Below are 18,846 nucleotides of genomic sequence, written 5' to 3'. Positions count from 1 at the left end.
AGGCAGTGTAAAAAGTAATCACTGTGGTCACTCATTGGGTCAAGCTCTATAAATATTTTTACAAGGAAAATATTTGAGTCAAGTTAGCTTGCACAGAACAGGAGAGGGATTCTGGTGAAGTTTTTTACTTTCTGTGCCCTGTGATAGACCGTGTGTGTGTGTGTGTGTGTGTGTGTGTGTGTGTACGTCTGTAGGAAAAAATATTTCTTCAGCTCAACTGAACATGGAGACCAACAGTGAAAGTGCTGCGTATCATTCTTTTTGGGTTTATTCATATAAAAGGAATGTGTGACATTTAGTCTGAATGGAGCCTTTCAGTGCAATGCATGTACTTAATATGGGTAAGACTTATTTTTTTAAATATGCTTTAAAACTATGTACCCTTCTGCTAATGGTAAATTAATGTAATATACCAGTGGGATCAGTGTTGCCATGCAAGTGAGTTTAAATTACAAGCAGAACATCTACTTACGCTTGGTTTTATGGCTGTCCCACATGCTGTATTGAATAATTTCAATTGCTTGTACAGTTTCTGAACACTGACTTTGTGTCTCATGCCAATACCATAAACTTCACCAGAAACAGTTTAGCCATTTCTGGAAACAATTTTTTTTTTTTAGCCTAGTTAGTAGTTCTAATGGTTTTGCATTTTAGAACACACACTCAAAAATTGATAGGGGAATACTGACACTTGCAAGTGCCATCAGAAGTACTGAAATATCCTTATTCACAGCATATACTGTTTGAAATATTAGAGTATTACACAATTCATGCTTTTCTAATAAGTTTCATGTATGCCTGCTTTTAACAGAAGTATCACAGCGTTTTTCTTCTTCTGGTTATGCTGCCTGGTGAAAGACTGAGTCAGAGTTTGTAGAGGGGAAATACATACGCCTAAACATTTATTCTTGGTTTACTTGCCACATAGTGTCAGGTAATTTACCAAAACTTCCCTTTCCTTCTGCTTTCTAACTGGCTTCCAGTGGTCTTACCTTTGTCCTCACCTCTTCACAGCTTCTTATCCCAGGCTTTTCACTCCATCTTATTCTTCTTCTTGCACATCTTTTTTCTGTATTATTCATCCATTCTCCTCATCTTTCCCATCTGTGTGCCCAACAGTCCTGGTCTCTTCCCTTTTCAAAAATCATCTCCCAGCATAAGTATTGATAGGAGATTCCTTTCTTTGCATTGCAACCTTCAGGTCCCTGATCTCTCTTCGCCTTCTTTGCCAATCAGCCCCGAGTGAAAGATTTTTTCACAGTGTTTTTTATAATACAGTGAGGGAGGGATAGAGTAGGCAGAAAATCAAATTACTTGAAATTAAGTACTAAAGAGCTAGAAAATGCCAGCATTCTTTAGCTGTGTAACCTTAATTTGTACCGTTCTGTAGGTTATTATACAACCTTGTCTTAAGGTACATAAATGTGCACTCTCATTCCTTCATAAGCATATCTTAAAAGATACATTTATAGCATTTTTTTATAAGGTGCTTTGTTGAAAGGAGAAAAATGCAGAAAAACAGATATTGAAGCATTTGTTATGCTTGTGAGAGTGTATTACCAAACCACTGTGAAATTAGCCATTTAGCAGCTGATTATATTCAAAGCCAAAATGTCATTCAAAGTTTCTAGATGAATTGATACACCCTGCAGCAAACCATCACTTAAATGATGCACTCAGAATGACTGGCAATACCTCTTCAGGAAGCCAAGACACAAGAAATGAGTCTGTGTGTGAACAACTGGTTAAAAGAGGGGCAAAAATGTGAGGAATATACAGACAGCCCTTGTAGCAGAGATTGGTCAGCACTGTAATCATACAGAGATTGCACAGACTACCTTATCATAGAATCAAAGAATGGTTTGGGTAGGAAGGGACTTTAAAGATCATCTAGTCCCAAACCCCCTCCCATGGGCAGGGACAGCTTCCCCTTGACTAGGTTGCTCAGAGCTTCATCCAACCTGGCCCTGAACACTTCCAGGGCTGGGCCATCCACAACTTCTCTGGACAAGCTGTTCCAGTGCCTCATCACCCTCACAGCAAAGAATTTCTTCTAATATCTAATCTAAACTTACTATCAGTTTAAAGTCATTCCCACTTGTCCTGTCACTACATTATCTTGTAGTCTCTGTCCATCTTTCTTGTAGGATTCAGTGGAGGCAAGCGTTTACATGACTGCTGTGAGGTGAAGTTTGCTGATGAGGAGTTTTTTTGCTAAGGATGGGGCAGATTGTAAAGAATTACAAATGAGTCTTCTAAGAGTGAATAACTGCAGAATGAAATGGTAGATTGAATTAATTTTAATTAATTAAGACTTTTAATTAAGACATTTAATAATTATTAATTAATTAATTAATTTCCCATTTGTTATAAATGTATTCAAAGTGGGAAGAGAAATCCTAATTACACATAAAATTACCTCCTAGGTGCAAATTATTGAGCTTATGGATGTTCCATGGAAATGTCGTCTTGGCTCCAGTCAAGAAAACATATCAGTTGTGCTCCTCTTCAGAAAAAACAGAGAAAATTGCTATGTTACTTGAGAAATCTTGGGATTATTTGCGTCATCTACAGTCATGATTCCCCTGACTCCATTAAAGATCAAAAATTTTGTCCAAAAACACCAAAACTCTGAGAAAGGCTAAAAAAGATAACTAGAGATGTGGAATGGTTGCAACACAATAAATGACCAAGTTCACACTTAGTACAAAAAGAACACAAGAGAAAAGGGTATATAAAAGAGGCTTCTGAAATCACAAAGGGCATGGAGAAAACAGGAGCACTCTATTCGTTTCAAGAACTTGGAGACGCTGAAGAACATCAGCAGGACCTAAGCTGAAAACAAAGAAGCAGAGACTTGTTAATGAAAGGTGTAACTGAGCAGTGGACCTTCTTGCTGGAGGATATTGCAAATGCCAAACATTTGTACATGTTAAGGAGAAATCTAAGCAGAAGAGAAATATTTTATTCTTTTCTAGTGTGGTTCTTAACTCACTCAGGCCTTCCTGCAGACTGCTTCTCTAACACTAATGTTGCACAAGAATATTCCTATGAGGAATTATAGAGGATTATAGAGGATAGAAATGCACAGCTAAGAAATTTCTGTTGTAGCAGGAAAAAAACAAACCTCTGATGATCAGAAATGTAAGAACAGCCAGCCAGAATAACACAGTGAATGGATAAGAACTGCAACAGCAGAATTATCGCCTGACATTTCAGGTCTTAAGGAATGCAATCAGTTGACAGAGTTGGCAAAAGTAAACAAAACTTTTGCCTGGAAAACGGAGATTTTTAACCAGAAGGAAAACTCCAGCTGGAGACAGTACTGAAGGAAAGCACATATGCTCTAATTCAAAGAAGTCCTGCTGTGTTTGAAAAGGAAGAGATAAACAGTAAGGTTAATATTAATACTGCATCGATGTGTACAAATGTCACTGCCCTTGTGAGGAGCAAGATATACATGGATAGATAGATATAGCAGATACAGAGAGCCTATTAATATTTGGTAATTCTTGGGACTACAAATGAACACTGGAAACTCAAAAAATCTCAATGCCCTACAGGAGTGGGCATAACAAACTGTTTATATTTAGAGATTCCTCCACTGCTGTCCATTCAAAACTAACAGCCTGCAAGAGGTCAAGAACATGCTTTGTCTAGTAGTACTAAAAATATTGAGCATTGGCTAGACACGTTAAATACATGTTAAAATGTCAAACAGAAACTAAAGGCACTCTCAGCAGCATTTCATGGAGATCATCTGCATGAACAGCATATTACCCATGGGAGAAGGGAGGTGTTACTTCCCTTTTTTCTATGGGCTTTCTAAAACCAGAGGAAAAATCCATCTAATAATTAAATCTTTGCTGCTTATATTGTAAAAAAAATCATTATAAATTTTATAAATCTGCAGGCTGATTATACACAGGTCTCTTAATTAGGTTAGTCTACTGTAAGACACCAAAGCAGACATGTTTTGGCTGGATTAAAACTATACTACAGCAGGAGGCATTATGCAGGTAAGCCTTTTGACATTTTGTGTACAGAAAGATAGAAAGTTCTTTCTTTTCTGTTGAAGGAGGGAACTGAGTTAAAAATAGTTTGGCAGGACTAATAATGGCTCTTGGTAGCTATTGCTAAATATTACCTGAAAAAAATAGAAAAGTGAGTCAGGCTGTATGCAAATATATTTTTCAGGAATGCTTAGAAACTCAGTATTTTCTCCTACGATAATATATATCTAGTGTCTAAGATAAAGACATAAGATAAATGCTTTTTGTATATGATTTGCCCACATGTTACAAACTGTTTCTATAGGAAGCACAGCTGGTGGTGGTAACAATAGGGAAACTTCAGGGAGAGAGAAAGGAAAGAGATCACAGCCTCCAGTAGAAAAGATGAATGATGAAACTTTTTTTCAGCCCTGATATAGTACTATGGGACTGAAAAAGGGGGGCCCTTGGTCCTCTGAAGGAGACAAAACAGTATGTGTGTTTATAATAAGACACTTGATTAAAAGACAGTTTGATCTCTTGCTTCCTTTCATTATGCAGAAGGTGAGTCTGTGGCTTAGCTAAAAATATACCTGGAGAGAGCTGACCTGTTATGATTCTTAACCTAAAGGGGGAGTCTGTGGCAGAATCAAGATTCTAGATTTTAAAGGCCTAACATCTGTATTTCCTAATTTAATAAAATATAAATAAATAAACAAGCAATCAAAAATCCTCAACTACAGCGACAACAAAAAACCACACTCAAATAACCCCAATCACAAACCTCCCCTAAAATAACCAACTAAACAAAAACCCCCAAACTCAAGCATTTTATTCACTGTATAATGAAATTCTCCTTAATTCTGTTTATTGATTGGGATTCTCCTTTCATTACTGAAAAAAAACTTTACTCCTATTTGTCTCCTGCTCTCCATCCTAGGTAAGCCCATTTTTAGTTTTGACTTTCCTAAAATGATCTCCAGCACCTTTGAGCCTAGACTTACTAAGAGCCAATTGGTCTCTTTCCATATGCAATGCTTTCCAGGCTCCTTCTGTCCCAGTCAAAAAGTGAGAGTTGCAGCCTTTGTTAAACAACTCTTGACTTAAAAACTGTCTGATTAACCTCAAGCATATTCTTGCAGAATTTCTTCTTTGAGCAAGAATTAGCTTTGAAGAACTACATGTGAAAAAAACACTTTCCACAAAGGTAGGAGGGAGGGGTGAAATAACACTTTTAATGGAAACTATAAGAAAAGCTCAGCTACAGGATCTCTATAGCAGACATAAGTACAGCTGCTGAGGTAGAGACACACTCTTAAACTACATGCAGGGTGTAAATCTTTGTAAATAGGAGTATTAACCTTAGAGAATTTGTCAGAGAGAAGCGTGTACTTTGAAATGTCTCTGTAGATGACAGAAAATCTCTACGACAGTGCAGCTCCCAGGTATATATTGCCACTTAACTGGGGCTGCTCCATCCTGCTCATATCTAAAAACTTGCTTCTGATAAAGTTTGGCTAAAATGGCCAGGGAAATGTCCCATTCCACATAAGTATTTATATCATTGGCTATGTAATGCTGGATTGAAGGATGTTGGAGGTCATGTTTTATTGGACAAGTAAGTGGAGGTTATGACTGGGCGGGGGCGGCAGAGGGGGAAGCTGGAGAAGCTGTGCTACTGTCTGTCAGGGTATACAGTAAAGACAAGGCTGTACACAACGCTGGGATGGTGTGCAGCAGTAAGGGGTGTCCATCAATAAATAAAGTAGGAAGTTTTCGGCAGTGGTCTGACAGGAAAGTCTACACGGAGTCAGATTTCAGAGCTGGAGCAGTGAATTGCAGTGAGTCACACAGAGAGCCTGAGTGCTGCCTTTGTTCCACTTGTGTCTGAACGTTGGAGGAGAAACAGCGGGCTCCAGTTTTTATTGACTTCTTATTTTCATAAACGTAAAACTCATGTGCACTGAACTTTTTCCTCACTTAAGTTCTTTCAACTGACTTTCAAAAAATGCTCTCATGGTAAGAATTCTTGCTTCTAAATTTTACTTTTTCTTTTTTTCCCCTTGTGTTTCTTTATTACACTCTTTGGTCTCATTCTTCCCCCACCCCCCTTTTTTTTTGGCACACCTGCTCCAGGCACACCCGGTGGACCTGGGACTTGCTGCTACTGCTCTTTGGCTTGTCAATCCATGCTGGTTCAGCAGCTCAGATTATAGAAGGTAAGACTTCTCCAAATCATGTTTATCAATTGAGAGTAACTGTGAATTTTAAGATATGCTTTCCTAATATGGAAAGAGACTCTACATTTCAGATCTTCATTTTCTCTGCTGCTTACTATTCATCATTTTGTACAGGAAAGCTGCTGCAAGTTAAGACCTTAAATTCCCATTCATTCTGGATAAGGGGAAATAAATACATTGGTTCCCCAGCCCTAAGGTAGCCTATGGTGCCTGCTCTCTCAATATTTCTTCAGAGTGTAATGATTAACAGAAAGTACTTAAAAGAAATTCAGAATACTGAATGTTTTTACAATTAGGATAGATGTACGTGTCACTGTGGACATATCAGGAATGTGCCAGACATGGTGTGAGTGCAAAGACATAGATGTGATGCTTGTTTCAGTGCATAGAGATTTCTCCTGGTAAGTGTCTCAACAAATTGTAATTTTCAAATCTCTTGAGTTAAATGTTTAGTTTTATCAGCCCAGTCTTTATGAACTTTCTGTGAAAAGTCTTGTGGTAACTTCAGATCATATGTTCTTGTAACAGAGCCAAATTCCTCAGCATCTCTGGAAGACACAGCCTCACATTTAACTAGTGAGAGAGAACACTGTTACATGCAATTTTGAGAAAAGTGAAAATGCTTCATATCTTACTTTTCCATTATGAGCAATGATACTTATGTCAAAAAGCTTTTTTACTACCTTACAAAAATAATTGGAATTTTTCATGTAACTGACCCCTAGATAACTATGAGATAGGAGCATTAGGAATTATTGATGGGAAGTAGATATCACACATGAAGACTTTAATGTTACTCAAACTGTTTTTTTCCTTTTTAACTGACACTGCCATAGATAGTGCATCTGAAAGCCAGAGCTCCAAGTAGTTATTTCAGAAAGAGAAAAAGCCACAGCTTAGTTACCACTAACAAATGTTGTAAGTGCAGATGAGAAATATGTAATGCTGTATTACATGTAATTAATTAAAGAAACAAACTGGAATCAGCTATTAGAATTAAGAAATGTATATCTGAATAATGACAGAAATACAATATATTGCATATCCATTGGAGGTAGATCTGTTGCATCAGATGAAAATGTTTTTCTTGAGTTGATGAATGACAGTCCATGAGAGAGATCTGGACAGGAGAGAACCAAATTTTAGCACATAAAATTTAATAAGCAGAAGCTCATTAGAACTACAAGCATAGTGACAAAAACTGCTTTCCAGGATTCTCCAGCCCAGTGATTAATGCTGCACTGCTTTTCTGAGCCTGACCTCTGCTTTATCTATCCATATCACAGATTGATATCTCTAAATTCCTTTTAATGAAAGAAACTGTGAATGAGTAAACGTGGTTTTAGACGAACAGTGCAGGTGCCTTCTGTTGGACCATTGTACCATTGTACCGGCTATATGTGAAGGAAAAAAATGCCTTGAGGTGTTCTTGAGTTGATTAAATAATGTCAAGAAAATTTCTCAGGGATTGAATTATTCCCTGAGGGATGGAGAAGGGGTAACTTATTTTTTACCAACCTGAAGTCAAACCAGCCACTCTCACAATTTATAGGAGAAAAGTTTGCCATCTTTGCCTTCACCATCTTTGTCTTCTTGTTTTCCCCAGGGGAGCACTGAATTGCAGAGCAGGGTTGAGGGTGCAGATTAAAAGAGAAGCCTCAGCAGTCCTCCAGCAGAGGGCTTGAGCTCTGCCATGTCTTTGTGAGAGATACGTGAGAGATATTAGATTAGTTAGAAAATGTTGATTGGTTTCCTATCAGGAACAGTGTTTTGACCAAGTCTTTTTCTTCTTGAGGAAATTCTCTAGTTATGGATATTTCCTAGAGAGAAGGAGAGGGGAAAAAAGAATGGTGGGAAATTGTAGGGGGAAAATTCAGTCTTTGAAATTGTTTGAGAACTCCTGGGTTCTAATTTAACTGCTTAGTGAACTTGTGAGGTGTTGGACCTTTTGTTTCAGTGAAGTGTTGCTTTAATTTCCAAGTCCTACGATGTGTGGCTACTGCTTTCATTGTAGAATGAAACAGACAATACAACATTTAAAACCTTATATTTAAAGTAGTGAACTACATTTAAAAATTTGAAATATTTAATTCAGAACTTTAAAATTCAGTTGCACAGTTTGCAAATTGATGGGATTTGGTCATTATTTCACCAAAACTTTTAAGAAAAACAGTGATCTTGCTTTAAGCTGGAAGTGAACAGGAGTTCTGAAATCTCAGCAGATTCTGTGAGTTAGAATTCTGAATTTTTACTATCTCTGTTGAAAGATTTTAGTTCATTTCATTGCAGCTAGCTTTGCACATGTACAAAAAGGTAAGGAATAAAATGTCTTCTTCCTCTTTATCCAAATACAGTGTAATTTGAACTATGGAGGCCTTTTGCAGATTTTGTCCTGTTTTCACAAAAATTGTGCAAAGATAGTACTCTATTCTACTTGGGTTTGTGTGGGAGAATTAAAGATATATTGGTGCCTTAATAAATTACTTCACCTCTTTGCTTTAGTTCAATTGACAATTAAGCCTGTATCTCTCTGTTCACGAAAGTGTAGTCTGTCTTACCCTATCTGGCACTGCCTTGTGGTGCATGTACTTGACCTTTAATTATGTCTGATAACGTATCTTTGACTTACACTGATTACCCTGTCTGCTCTTTCCATATTTTGCATCTTCAACAACAAATTAAGTTAGTGAATAGAAGGTGCTCAGAACACAGTCCTGAATATGCTGGCACCCAGACTGTAGGCAGAACTTAAGCTGGAAAATCTCAGTGCTTACCCTGAAGAAGTTTGAATGATAGACTCCTCCCTATTACTTGCTCTAGCCTCTTGCAGAAGTCACATTTATCTTTCTAGGCTATCTAGGCAGTTGTCAGTGTTTTTAAGTTCTTGGCATTCAAATCAGTGCATGTGTTTAAAAAAAAAAAATAGAAAAAAAATGTTTAAATGTATGTGGTTCTGCAGTTTATATTATGTTTATGAGCTCTAAAAGAAGCTTTACAAATTTCTCATTGACATCTGGGTTTTATTATCAGCCAAGCTGAACAGCACTTTCTTGGCCTAAGCAACATGCTTAGCAATAGTTTACATAAAGCAAATATTTGTCTCTTTCATTGGCTCTCTGTACACAAAAAGACTGTAATTAGGCTGTTGACATAAACTTTGCACTCATGACCTGCTGAGTTTAATGGAGGAATCCTGAATTATTGACTTCCATTGGCTGATGATCAACTGATGTTATTCATACAAGCAGCTAGCTGGAATTTCTCTTCACAATGAACCAACATAATGACTGTAAAAAAACATGTATATACATGTAAAATCTTGTTTCTATCAGGTAATTGCTGTATATGCTTTAAATGTTAAATGTGTGCAATCACACGTGATAGGGATGGTTCAGTCTATTCTTTCCAAAGACAGAACACAATTACAGTGATGTTGGTCTGTATGAAGCACAGTACTTCATAAAGAGACCTTAGATGGCACTATATCCTCTTGTACCAGACTGAGCACTTGGACATCATTAAACTGCATTTGAGTCTAAACTGAATAAGCCACTGCTATCTGCCTGTCAGGCACGTCTTCAAGCTGTTACCAGCTGTTGTGCATGTTTTTAATGTGGAGCTGAGCCTGGTTTCATAGCTGATAAAAGGTCTTTCCATGCAAAACATAGTAATTTACTATAGAAAATCAGTTGGGTTCAGTTGAGGTCATCTCTTTCCGCAGCTGAAGACATTGGTAACACCAGAAGAATGAACCTGATTTAGAAAACTTGTTCCTTTCTGTCACTTTTCTAAATGGATTCATTTTCAGGGTAACGCCCTCTACATGTTAATTCTCTTGGAAAAAACCTACATGTTTCCTAAGCTGCTCTACCAGGCAACAGAAGATTTTTTGAGTCTTTTTTGAGGCCTCAGAAGGGGAAACCAGCTGGGTTGAATGTAGTGTTATAATAACTGTCTTCATTTCCTCTCTGAAGGCATCCTGGTCACATTGGAAGCCTGCAGTAAGAAGTTGTTTCCATGATCGGAATAGAACTCAAAATCTCAGTTGTGCTTACATTTGCCACTAAATGGTGTTTGAAGGGCCATTTCAATGAATGAACTCAGGAGAAAAGATTTGATTGCACTGTTTATGTTTGGAATATTCAAAGGGTTCCAAAAAACTTGTTTCTTATTCTAACATGTTAATTACCAAATCAAACACTTGTTTTGGAGGCTGCCTGTCCCTTTGGCTGTGATTTCTTCCCCTTTCCTTTACTGCGTTAGCTGCGAATTGGTTTGTTTTTTCTAGTAATTGTATCTCACATTTGAACAAATTCATGCAGTAGCTTTGCCAATTTATGCAGTGTGCCTTGGATAGGAAGACAGTGAATTTTACAGTTTAGTGAACTCTGATTGCTGTATTTGAGATGTCATTAATGCTAGCTATTCAAGAGACGATGTCTATCATCACTATTTTTAAGTCCCCAAAAGTCTTTTCGCATTTGGCCAACCCACACAATTACACAGGTTTAAAACCCAACAAAGTTAGCCAGCAGTTTAGACTGTGCTGTGTTCTGTTCACATAATCTTCCCATCTCTAGTAGCTCCTGTTTCCAAACCCAGGAAGTCATAGACATTGCAGACAGTAGAGTGCATGTAGAATTCTTCCAAAGAACAAGTAAAATTGCCAAACCTCAATTTTAATGTATTTGCATATGAGGAGTGTGAAACGACATGTAGAACTGACAGAGCCAAATGTGCCCTGCCAAAGAATTGCAGTATTTTAAATGAATTTTGGCTGTTTTACATTCCAGTCTGAGAAGACCCAGGGTCTGAACTAAGTTTTTCTGAAGGGTTCTGAGAAGAACCAGGGTTTTCTGCAGGAACTCAAGCATGTTTTATTCCAAGCATTGAATTGATAGAGGCCTGAATCTTGTAATAGTGATTCAGTGATGAGGTGTTAATTTGAATTGCATGATCATTCATGGTCTTTGCTTCATCATCAGTACTGAAGACAAAATATTAACAAGAAAGGGTTTTGGGCAGTACTTGGCAGCCTCCAGAGTCTCATGACTCTGGGTCTACCTTCCCTGCTGCCACTGAATCCACTTCTTGCAGTCATCAGTTCCTACCATAGTGACTTATAACTGCTTGGATAGGATTAAATTCCAGTCCTATTTGGGGCATATCTTTCTCTAAACTGTGAAATCAGAGTTCCATACGTAGTCAGGATGTCTGGCTCTGCTTCTTTGGAAAGCTAAATATAGCTTTTGGCTTTCTCTTTTTTTGTGGTCAGTGACTAAGAGGGCATTGTAGTACCTGGTCATTATTCATTGCATTTTATTTTCACTTCCCTTCTTACAAGTGATATATATTACCTAACTCAAGGAGAACAGAATCCACCCAGAAATAATTTTAATTCTGTGCTGCCTGCTAAAGAGTAAGTTTATGACTCTTGAGAAAAAGAATAGTGCTCCGAGACATGCTTCAAAGTTTCCTACAAGCTGTGGATATTCTGAATATCCTGTAATTGGGGTTTACTGCAAAACAGTTTCAGAACATAAACGAGCATGACATCCAAGCTCTGATTCATCTCTGGTGATATTTCATATAAGTAAACTCAAACAGTAAAAGAAAGCATATGAAAGTTGGAAACAGGGTCAGGTGGCATGGCAAAAATATAGAGACACCATCTGATAGCACAGAAATGAGGTCAAGAAAGATTGCAGGGGCATGGAAACAGCCCAAGTACTCAACATCTTCTTTGCCTTGCTTTTTTACTGGTAAGATATCCCTTCAGGAAACAGCCCCTGAGCCCATTGGGAAAGTCTGAAGCAATGAATACTCCTTCATTGAGGAGGACAGAGTGAGGAAACATTGAAACCAGCTGGACATAGGCAAGTCCACAGGACCTGGTGGGACACATCCCTGAGGGCTCATCGAAGTGGCTGATGTCATTAGCATAGAACTTTTAATTATTTTTGGAAGATTCTGGTGATCAGTAGAAGATCCTAAGGATGGGAAGGAAACCAATGTCACTCCTATTATCAAGAAGGGCAAGGAGACTCCTATTATTAAGAAGGGCAAGGAGCAGGATCTGGGGATCTGCAGGCTGATCAGCTCATCTCCGTTACTGGGAAATGTGGGAGCACGTAATTGTGGAAGCCATTCTAGTAAAAACAAGGTGATTAGGAGTAGTCAGCACATATATGTGAAGGGGAAAATCATGCCTGAGAACCTCATAGCCTTCTGCAATGGAATGACCAGCTCAGTGTGTGAGGGAAAGACAGTTGATATTTGTGGTCTTATGCTAGACTTTCAGCACTCTCTCCTGCTAATGTTGACATTGATAGACTCATGAAGTATGGATTAGATAAGTGGACAGGGAGGTGTATTGACAACAGTCTGACCTACATGTGCTTGAAGGGGTGTAATCAGTGGTATGAAGTCCAGTTACTGGGTGCCAGTTACTGCTACATTAATATAATACCCTGTGGTGCGTACTGAGACCAACACTTCTTAACATCATTAACAACATGGATGATGTGATAGACTGAACCCTCAGCAAGTCTGCAGATGACACAGATCTGGGAGAAGAAGCGGATTCATGGGATGGTTGTGCTGCCAATCAGAAAGACCTTGACAAGCATGAAAAATGCACTGATACAAACTTCCTGACATTCAGCCAATTCCTGAAGCTGTTGAGGATGAACCTAGTACAAGATAGGGTAGGACTGGCTGGAAAGTAGCCTTGCTGGAAAGGACTTGGAAGTTTTTGTGGACAAACGGATCATGAGCCACAATGTATGCCATGGCAAAGGCAGCCAAAAGCACGACAAACAATTACATGAAAAAAGAAGCACTTCCCCCAACAAAAGAAGATGGTGGAGGACACTTTGCTCCATGTATTTTCCACTTGATTTTTTAGAACGTGTCATTGAAACTTCAGAGCATATCAGTTATGTGCATTCAGTTTCTGTTTAGGAAGTACTATTTTCTCAGACTGTCATTATATTGTGTTCTAATTAGATAAGCTATTTAACTAGAAAGTACTACATGATTTTTACAGACTACAATGTAAGAGATATCACTTCTGTTCTGGGAAAAAAAAATAGTGGAAGATGACCAACAGAAACTCAAAATTGCCTTGGAAGAAACCAGAACTATTTCACTAAAGCTAAACAAACCAAACTGAAAATGCCTTCTAATGGAAACTACTACCTTACAGCAAACTTACCTGAATGTCTCAGGTAGAATCTGGTCCCATAATTACAAGTGTTCCCTGCAAAAGTTTTACAACTTGTTGAGCCATGAGCCATACTCGTGAAAAACAGGCACCTAGAGAGAGCAGATCAGTTTGGGGTGGGAACTATGTAGCTTTTCTAGATGTATTATTTTCTCTTCCTTGATGGTACCAAAGATACTGAACCAGATGACAGTATACATCAAATTCTTTTGCACCCTCCCCCTGCTATTTTACATGGATGCTGTATGTATATATGTTTGATGTCTTCATTTGATAACTGACAGCTGACAGGCATACATTGCAGGTACAACATTCTAGAAATACATTATTTTAGAGTTGTTGCTCTTTGTCCCTGTATTTCTTTCTGACCCACAGAAAAGTTTTGGCTCAGTACTGTTATGTTGCATTAGAAGGTGAATCTTAAGGTGTCAAAGGGTTGTTGTGGACAACTGAAAAAAATGTGCTGGCAGCTTGCTTAATTATTAGGCATTGCTGTGTATATGCTGGTCTACAAAGCAAACTGAGGGGAAAATTATGCAAAATCTAAGGCTTTTCTAGGAATCCTCTCATATTTGGAACTTCTAACATCAAAGTATCCATTGATCAGGCTCAATAATCCTTTTTCCAGTCCATTGGCTGGATCACAGGGTGAGGTGTGAGGGAACAGTGCCTCCCCACAGTAAGGATCTTTATTTCTGCTCTCCCACTTCAGTTAACTACATACTAACTTAATATACTGCATCACTTCTGGGAATATGACGCTTTTTTATCTCAGAGGCCCATAGTGTTAACTCTTCTTAGTCTTTCCAAAAGCTGTTCCAGTTCCATCTATTACAACACTTTGCCAAACCAATATATCTCTTGACTTGGTAGGAGGAACCACTAATCTATAATGAATGCTCCACAGTAGTACTGCCACTTTGTGGTGCTTGTGGGTGTGTCTGTGTGTGACTCTAACCCTTTCCTGCAATTCACTGTAAAAAACAAGCAAACATTTCATCCTGTTCAGACTAGCTGTGAATGTGCTTTAACACACATGGTTTGGGTTTTTTATTTTCTGTCTTTAGTTTCTTTCACATGCAATTATAGGAAAGGTATATGACGTGAGTTTTGCAAGTTTTCTCTGCTGAAAAAATCTGGCTCTTGACAAAAATAACCTATCAGTTATTGTAGTGAAATGGTATTAATGTAAAGACACTTATCTGAAAGAGTTTAATTAGAGTTCTTTAAAGTATGATATATTAGTGTATAACTGTGTTTGTTTTGACAAACAATAGTTGACTGAACTACTGCTAAGGTGGCCTTATATTATAATCAAGGCCTTGATTCTTCATGTATATTTCTTACCTTTTTTTTTATTATTTTTTGGTTGTTGTTGGGGTTTTTGTTTGTTCATTTGGGGAGGCCAGGGGTTTTTTTCTGATGCACTTATATTGAAACATATATCTATCATAAAATGCAGATCTGACAAATAGGTACCACATGGCAACTTCCTGGTCCAGAGATATGATGAGAGCCAGGGAGTAGGGGTGGTGTTCAGTATAAGTATAAACATGCATAAAATTTAAAGGATGCATTCTCAGTAGAAAAATAAACAGAACACTGTTGACCCAAAGTATTGTAGCTCCTTTTTTACATTTCTCTTATAGAATTTCAAAATACAGAATGGAATTGTGGTAACTCTGTTAATGCTTTGCCCACACCAACTTTGACTTGTTCAACAAAAAATTTTTCATTTAAAAAAAAAAAGTTACTTTTATTCTTGTATTCTAAGTGTTTTTCAAGATATATTATTTCTGTACCCATTGCAGAATTTCCATAAATAGAATTCAAAAGAAGTTATTGCCTCCTTTGGCTCCAATACAGTCAGCAGAACAAAAGTTCACTAGTAAATACATGATTTAGTACAAATCCCTGAGACAGCTATGGGGAAAGCTAGACTATCTACATGAATACTTTGTATTTCCCTCTGTTCTGTGTATAATTACAATACTGTAGCCATATGTTGAATTATTTTGGAAATATTTACTATCCCTGTGTGATACGTTTATCTGATAGGAACAAAAGTTGGTTTTCCCCTCTCTGAATATTTAGCTCTGCTATGTTTTCTCTTCTTTATGGATAAATCTCTAAATGTAGGACAGTGCAAGACAAACAATGCAGACTGAAATCCACGAAGAAAAATATGTTAGAATGACACCATTGTCCAAGTAATTAGTAGGCAGTGTTTATTTCCTCACTAAGGAAGCTGGGGCAACTGTGTGCCTCAGACTCTCTTTGGCCTTACCATTTTTGATTCACAGTATGTAGAAGGAGCAAACTTTGCATTTTGAAAACAGAAGAGGCAGTGAAGCACTCAACACTTGTCTCTACATCCTCCGCACAAGGATCAGGGAGGAACTTGGTCATAATACCTGTACCTATCCTGAAGTGCAAGTGAACCAGTTTGACAGGCTTTGGATTGTTCTCTGCATTCTCTATAATGGTCATGACACAAAGAGTTCTCAATTGCCAGATTACTTAAAATACATTTTGAAGTTTAAAATTCTTTCTTTTTCTCTGATCTTTCAGGGGCCCATGGTCAGACAGGTTACACATACCACAAACTCTGTGGTCCATCCTCCTCTGTGGCTGTTGCACCCTTGTCTCAGTTTAATGAGACTGAGGTGTATTGCTAAGGAGGATGAATTATGAGGAAGACCAAGCTCCTCCCTCTAAGCAATTGTAAATCCAAAATTAAGAGTCTCCAACTGAGGAAGTATGGAGAAAAAAAAAGATAACAGACATTTATTAAAGGACATATGTGTATTGGCAGAATAACAAAATAACACAAAAACAACTGAACAATAATCCTGTACCCAAAAGTCCCCTTCAAAAAGGAAACAGTTCAGTACTTTCCGCCTTTTGGTGCAATTCCAACCACGGCCAGCAGGGGGCGCTGTTGGATCACTGGGGGAGCAGAGCCTGCAGTGCTCGGTGCTGGTCGACAGGAGGCGCTGTTGGGCTCTGGCAGGGCCCTGCTGTGCGGGAGAATCTGAAATGGAGATCTCCCCCTCACCGAGAAGGGGAAAAGGGAAAAAAGGGGCAAAAGGGGCTCTTCCCACAGACTCACGCTGTCGGCAGCTGGCTCCAGCTGGGACTCCCCCAAAGGTTCCTTCGCAGAAGGGTCAAGCCGCTCCGATGAAATCTGAACAAGTCCAGGCTGGGGGCAGAACAGGGCGAAGGAGAAAGGAAGTGAACTGGGGCCAGAAGCAGACAGATGACCCCGCTGAAAAAACCAAAACAAACTTTGGATCTCCCCACCCACACGCACCTCCTTCCTGAGTCAGGGCAAAAGTGGAGAGTGACTGCCCTTTCCGAAGAGAAAAAAAGAAAAAAAAACCTCATCAGCCCCTCCCCCCCCCCCTCCCCCCCAGTCTTCTGAGGACTATCAGCCTGGAATGTGGGTCTGCCAGTTAGTTCTTTTGTGTGTGCCAATCACCCTAGGCAAATACCCTCCCCCTCCGTCATTCAACATCTTTCTTTTTCAATGATGCAGGGGAAAGGAAAAAAAATTGCCAGCTCGGTTTTTTTGGAACAAGTAAACCTATGACACCCCAGTCTCAGAAAGACCTTTTCACAGTGACTATAGTTGCAAACTTCAGCTGTTTGGGACAGAGGCTGAATGTACATCTGCATTAATACAAGCAAACCTGTTATTGCAGTGACTATGATGACATTTGGACCTGAATTATTGTCCTTCTACTATTGCACAAATTAAACTCTCAATATAAAAACTTAAGTCTCTGATTTCAAGAAGTACTTCTCAAAACAAAACAGACCCTGAACATGGAAAAATGTCTAAAGACAGAAAATTAAAAACTGTCATATTAACGATATGACTAGCATGATCAATATAGTACTTAAGACCAAATGCATTTTCTTGATATTCTGTTTAAATACATTTTCATTTTTGCAATACAGAAGAGTATGTAGGAGAATTTCTCCTCTAACTCCAAGACAAAATTTGTTACTTGGAGTTAATTATTTTAAAACACTATCCTGTTCTGTCAGATATGTTTGCCTCAAATTAAAAACCCAGAGGACTTTGTCCTAAATGGGACAAACTCTTAAAATACCAGTTTTGGTGACTCTGTGATCTAAGCTGTGGTTTATTGTTCTGATTCTGTGTTCTGATTCTGATTCCTGCTATATGCATATGCATATGTCACAGAAAATAATTTAGGATAATTCCTGAACATTATGAAAGGTTTCCACCCTGCAATATTTATGGGTATTTCAAACTTGAAGCCAAGGAGAAGTCCTTGCTGAAACTGGTGCTTTATTTAGCTCCTAAAAGTTAATCTCATACATTGTTGTTGTAGGATCAGGGCTTGAATAAACAAAGAAGAGTATGTTGTAAGATTAAGAAAACAAGCACATATTTCTTCCCTTAGTTACCATAAATTTATAAAATGCAATCCAACCTAGCACAGGTGTACAATCATTATTTATACTACTTTCTCCTAACTTTAACTCAGAAACAAATACATATGTACTTCCCAAACTGGAAATCATTCCCTGCTGAAAAAAGACTTGTGCCTATTGTAGTTGTGACTTAAATCATTAATGAATTCTTATGTGTATTCCTCATTATATAAAGTTTTAGAGCTATGTGACCTTAACAAAGAATTACTTTACAGAATTCTGTCTTTCAAGACTAAAAATTACTGGACTTAAAAATTTCTTCATGGCTTTGTATTAATCTGATGACACATTTGATGTTTCTCTAGATACAAGAAAGTTTTGACACATGAATAATTTTTTTTCATTCATAGTTTTTATTCATTTAGAAGCCATTTCATGAATATGTCTGTGCTCTAAATATGCACTCATGTTCTTGATAGCAGGTGTAGACTGCCGGGAAGCACCAAAGGCAGTCTTTCCTGTAGTGGTCAGGTGGCTGGAAGCCCCACATGTGAACAAGTGACCTCACCAGCAAGGGCACGGTCCCACAGTTACAAAACAAAATGAGCAGAGTACGTTTGTTGATAGTAGCCAAGTTCAGCCAAGAGTCCATATCATTGCACAAGTCCACAATGATGAGGAAGGTCCAGTGTCAAGCCAAGAATACAAGTTTTTGGTTAAAGGTCTGGGTCTAGGTGAGTGAGTAAGTGGGACTGTGGCTGGACATGGGCTAGCCAGCTGCAGCATAACACAGGCAGGGGCCAAAAGCAAGATCCTCAGTTTAAAGGGAACTGCCAAAAGAAGGAGCGGGAGGGAAACTGGTTTCTTGGCACTGTTTTTGCAGGGGATGTTAAATGCACAGAAGACCTACAGCTGTCACAGAACAATGAAGCCTCTGTCCCTGCTCTAGAAATGAACCTCTTTGTAACTGAGGTTTTAACAG

At 38.4% G+C, this 18,846-nt stretch overlaps 1 protein-coding gene across 2 annotated transcripts in view; it reads left to right on the top strand.

Annotated features, from left to right (window-relative positions):
• Positions 1 to 5,844: 5,844 nt before the first annotated feature.
• LOC108501550 (collagen alpha-1(XV) chain-like) overlaps positions 5,845 to 18,846 on the top strand; it is a 126,214-nt gene continuing 113,212 nt past the window's right edge. For both annotated transcript variants that reach the window (XM_017823569.1, XM_017823558.1), the window contains exons 1-2: positions 5,845 to 6,011; positions 6,129 to 6,211. In XM_017823569.1, the coding sequence (XP_017679058.1) occupies positions 6,001 to 6,011; positions 6,129 to 6,211 (94 nt within the window). In that variant the 5' untranslated portion in view covers positions 5,845 to 6,000. The remainder of the gene's footprint in view (positions 6,012 to 6,128; positions 6,212 to 18,846) is intronic.

Source organism: Lepidothrix coronata, unplaced genomic scaffold, assembly GCF_001604755.1.
Source record: "Lepidothrix coronata isolate B3197 unplaced genomic scaffold, Lepidothrix_coronata-1.0 Scaffold3, whole genome shotgun sequence".
Classification (NCBI taxonomy): Eukaryota; Metazoa; Chordata; class Aves; order Passeriformes; family Pipridae; genus Lepidothrix; species Lepidothrix coronata.
The sequence above is the reverse complement of the archived record's forward strand: the minus strand, read 5'-3'. Positions and strand labels throughout refer to the sequence as shown.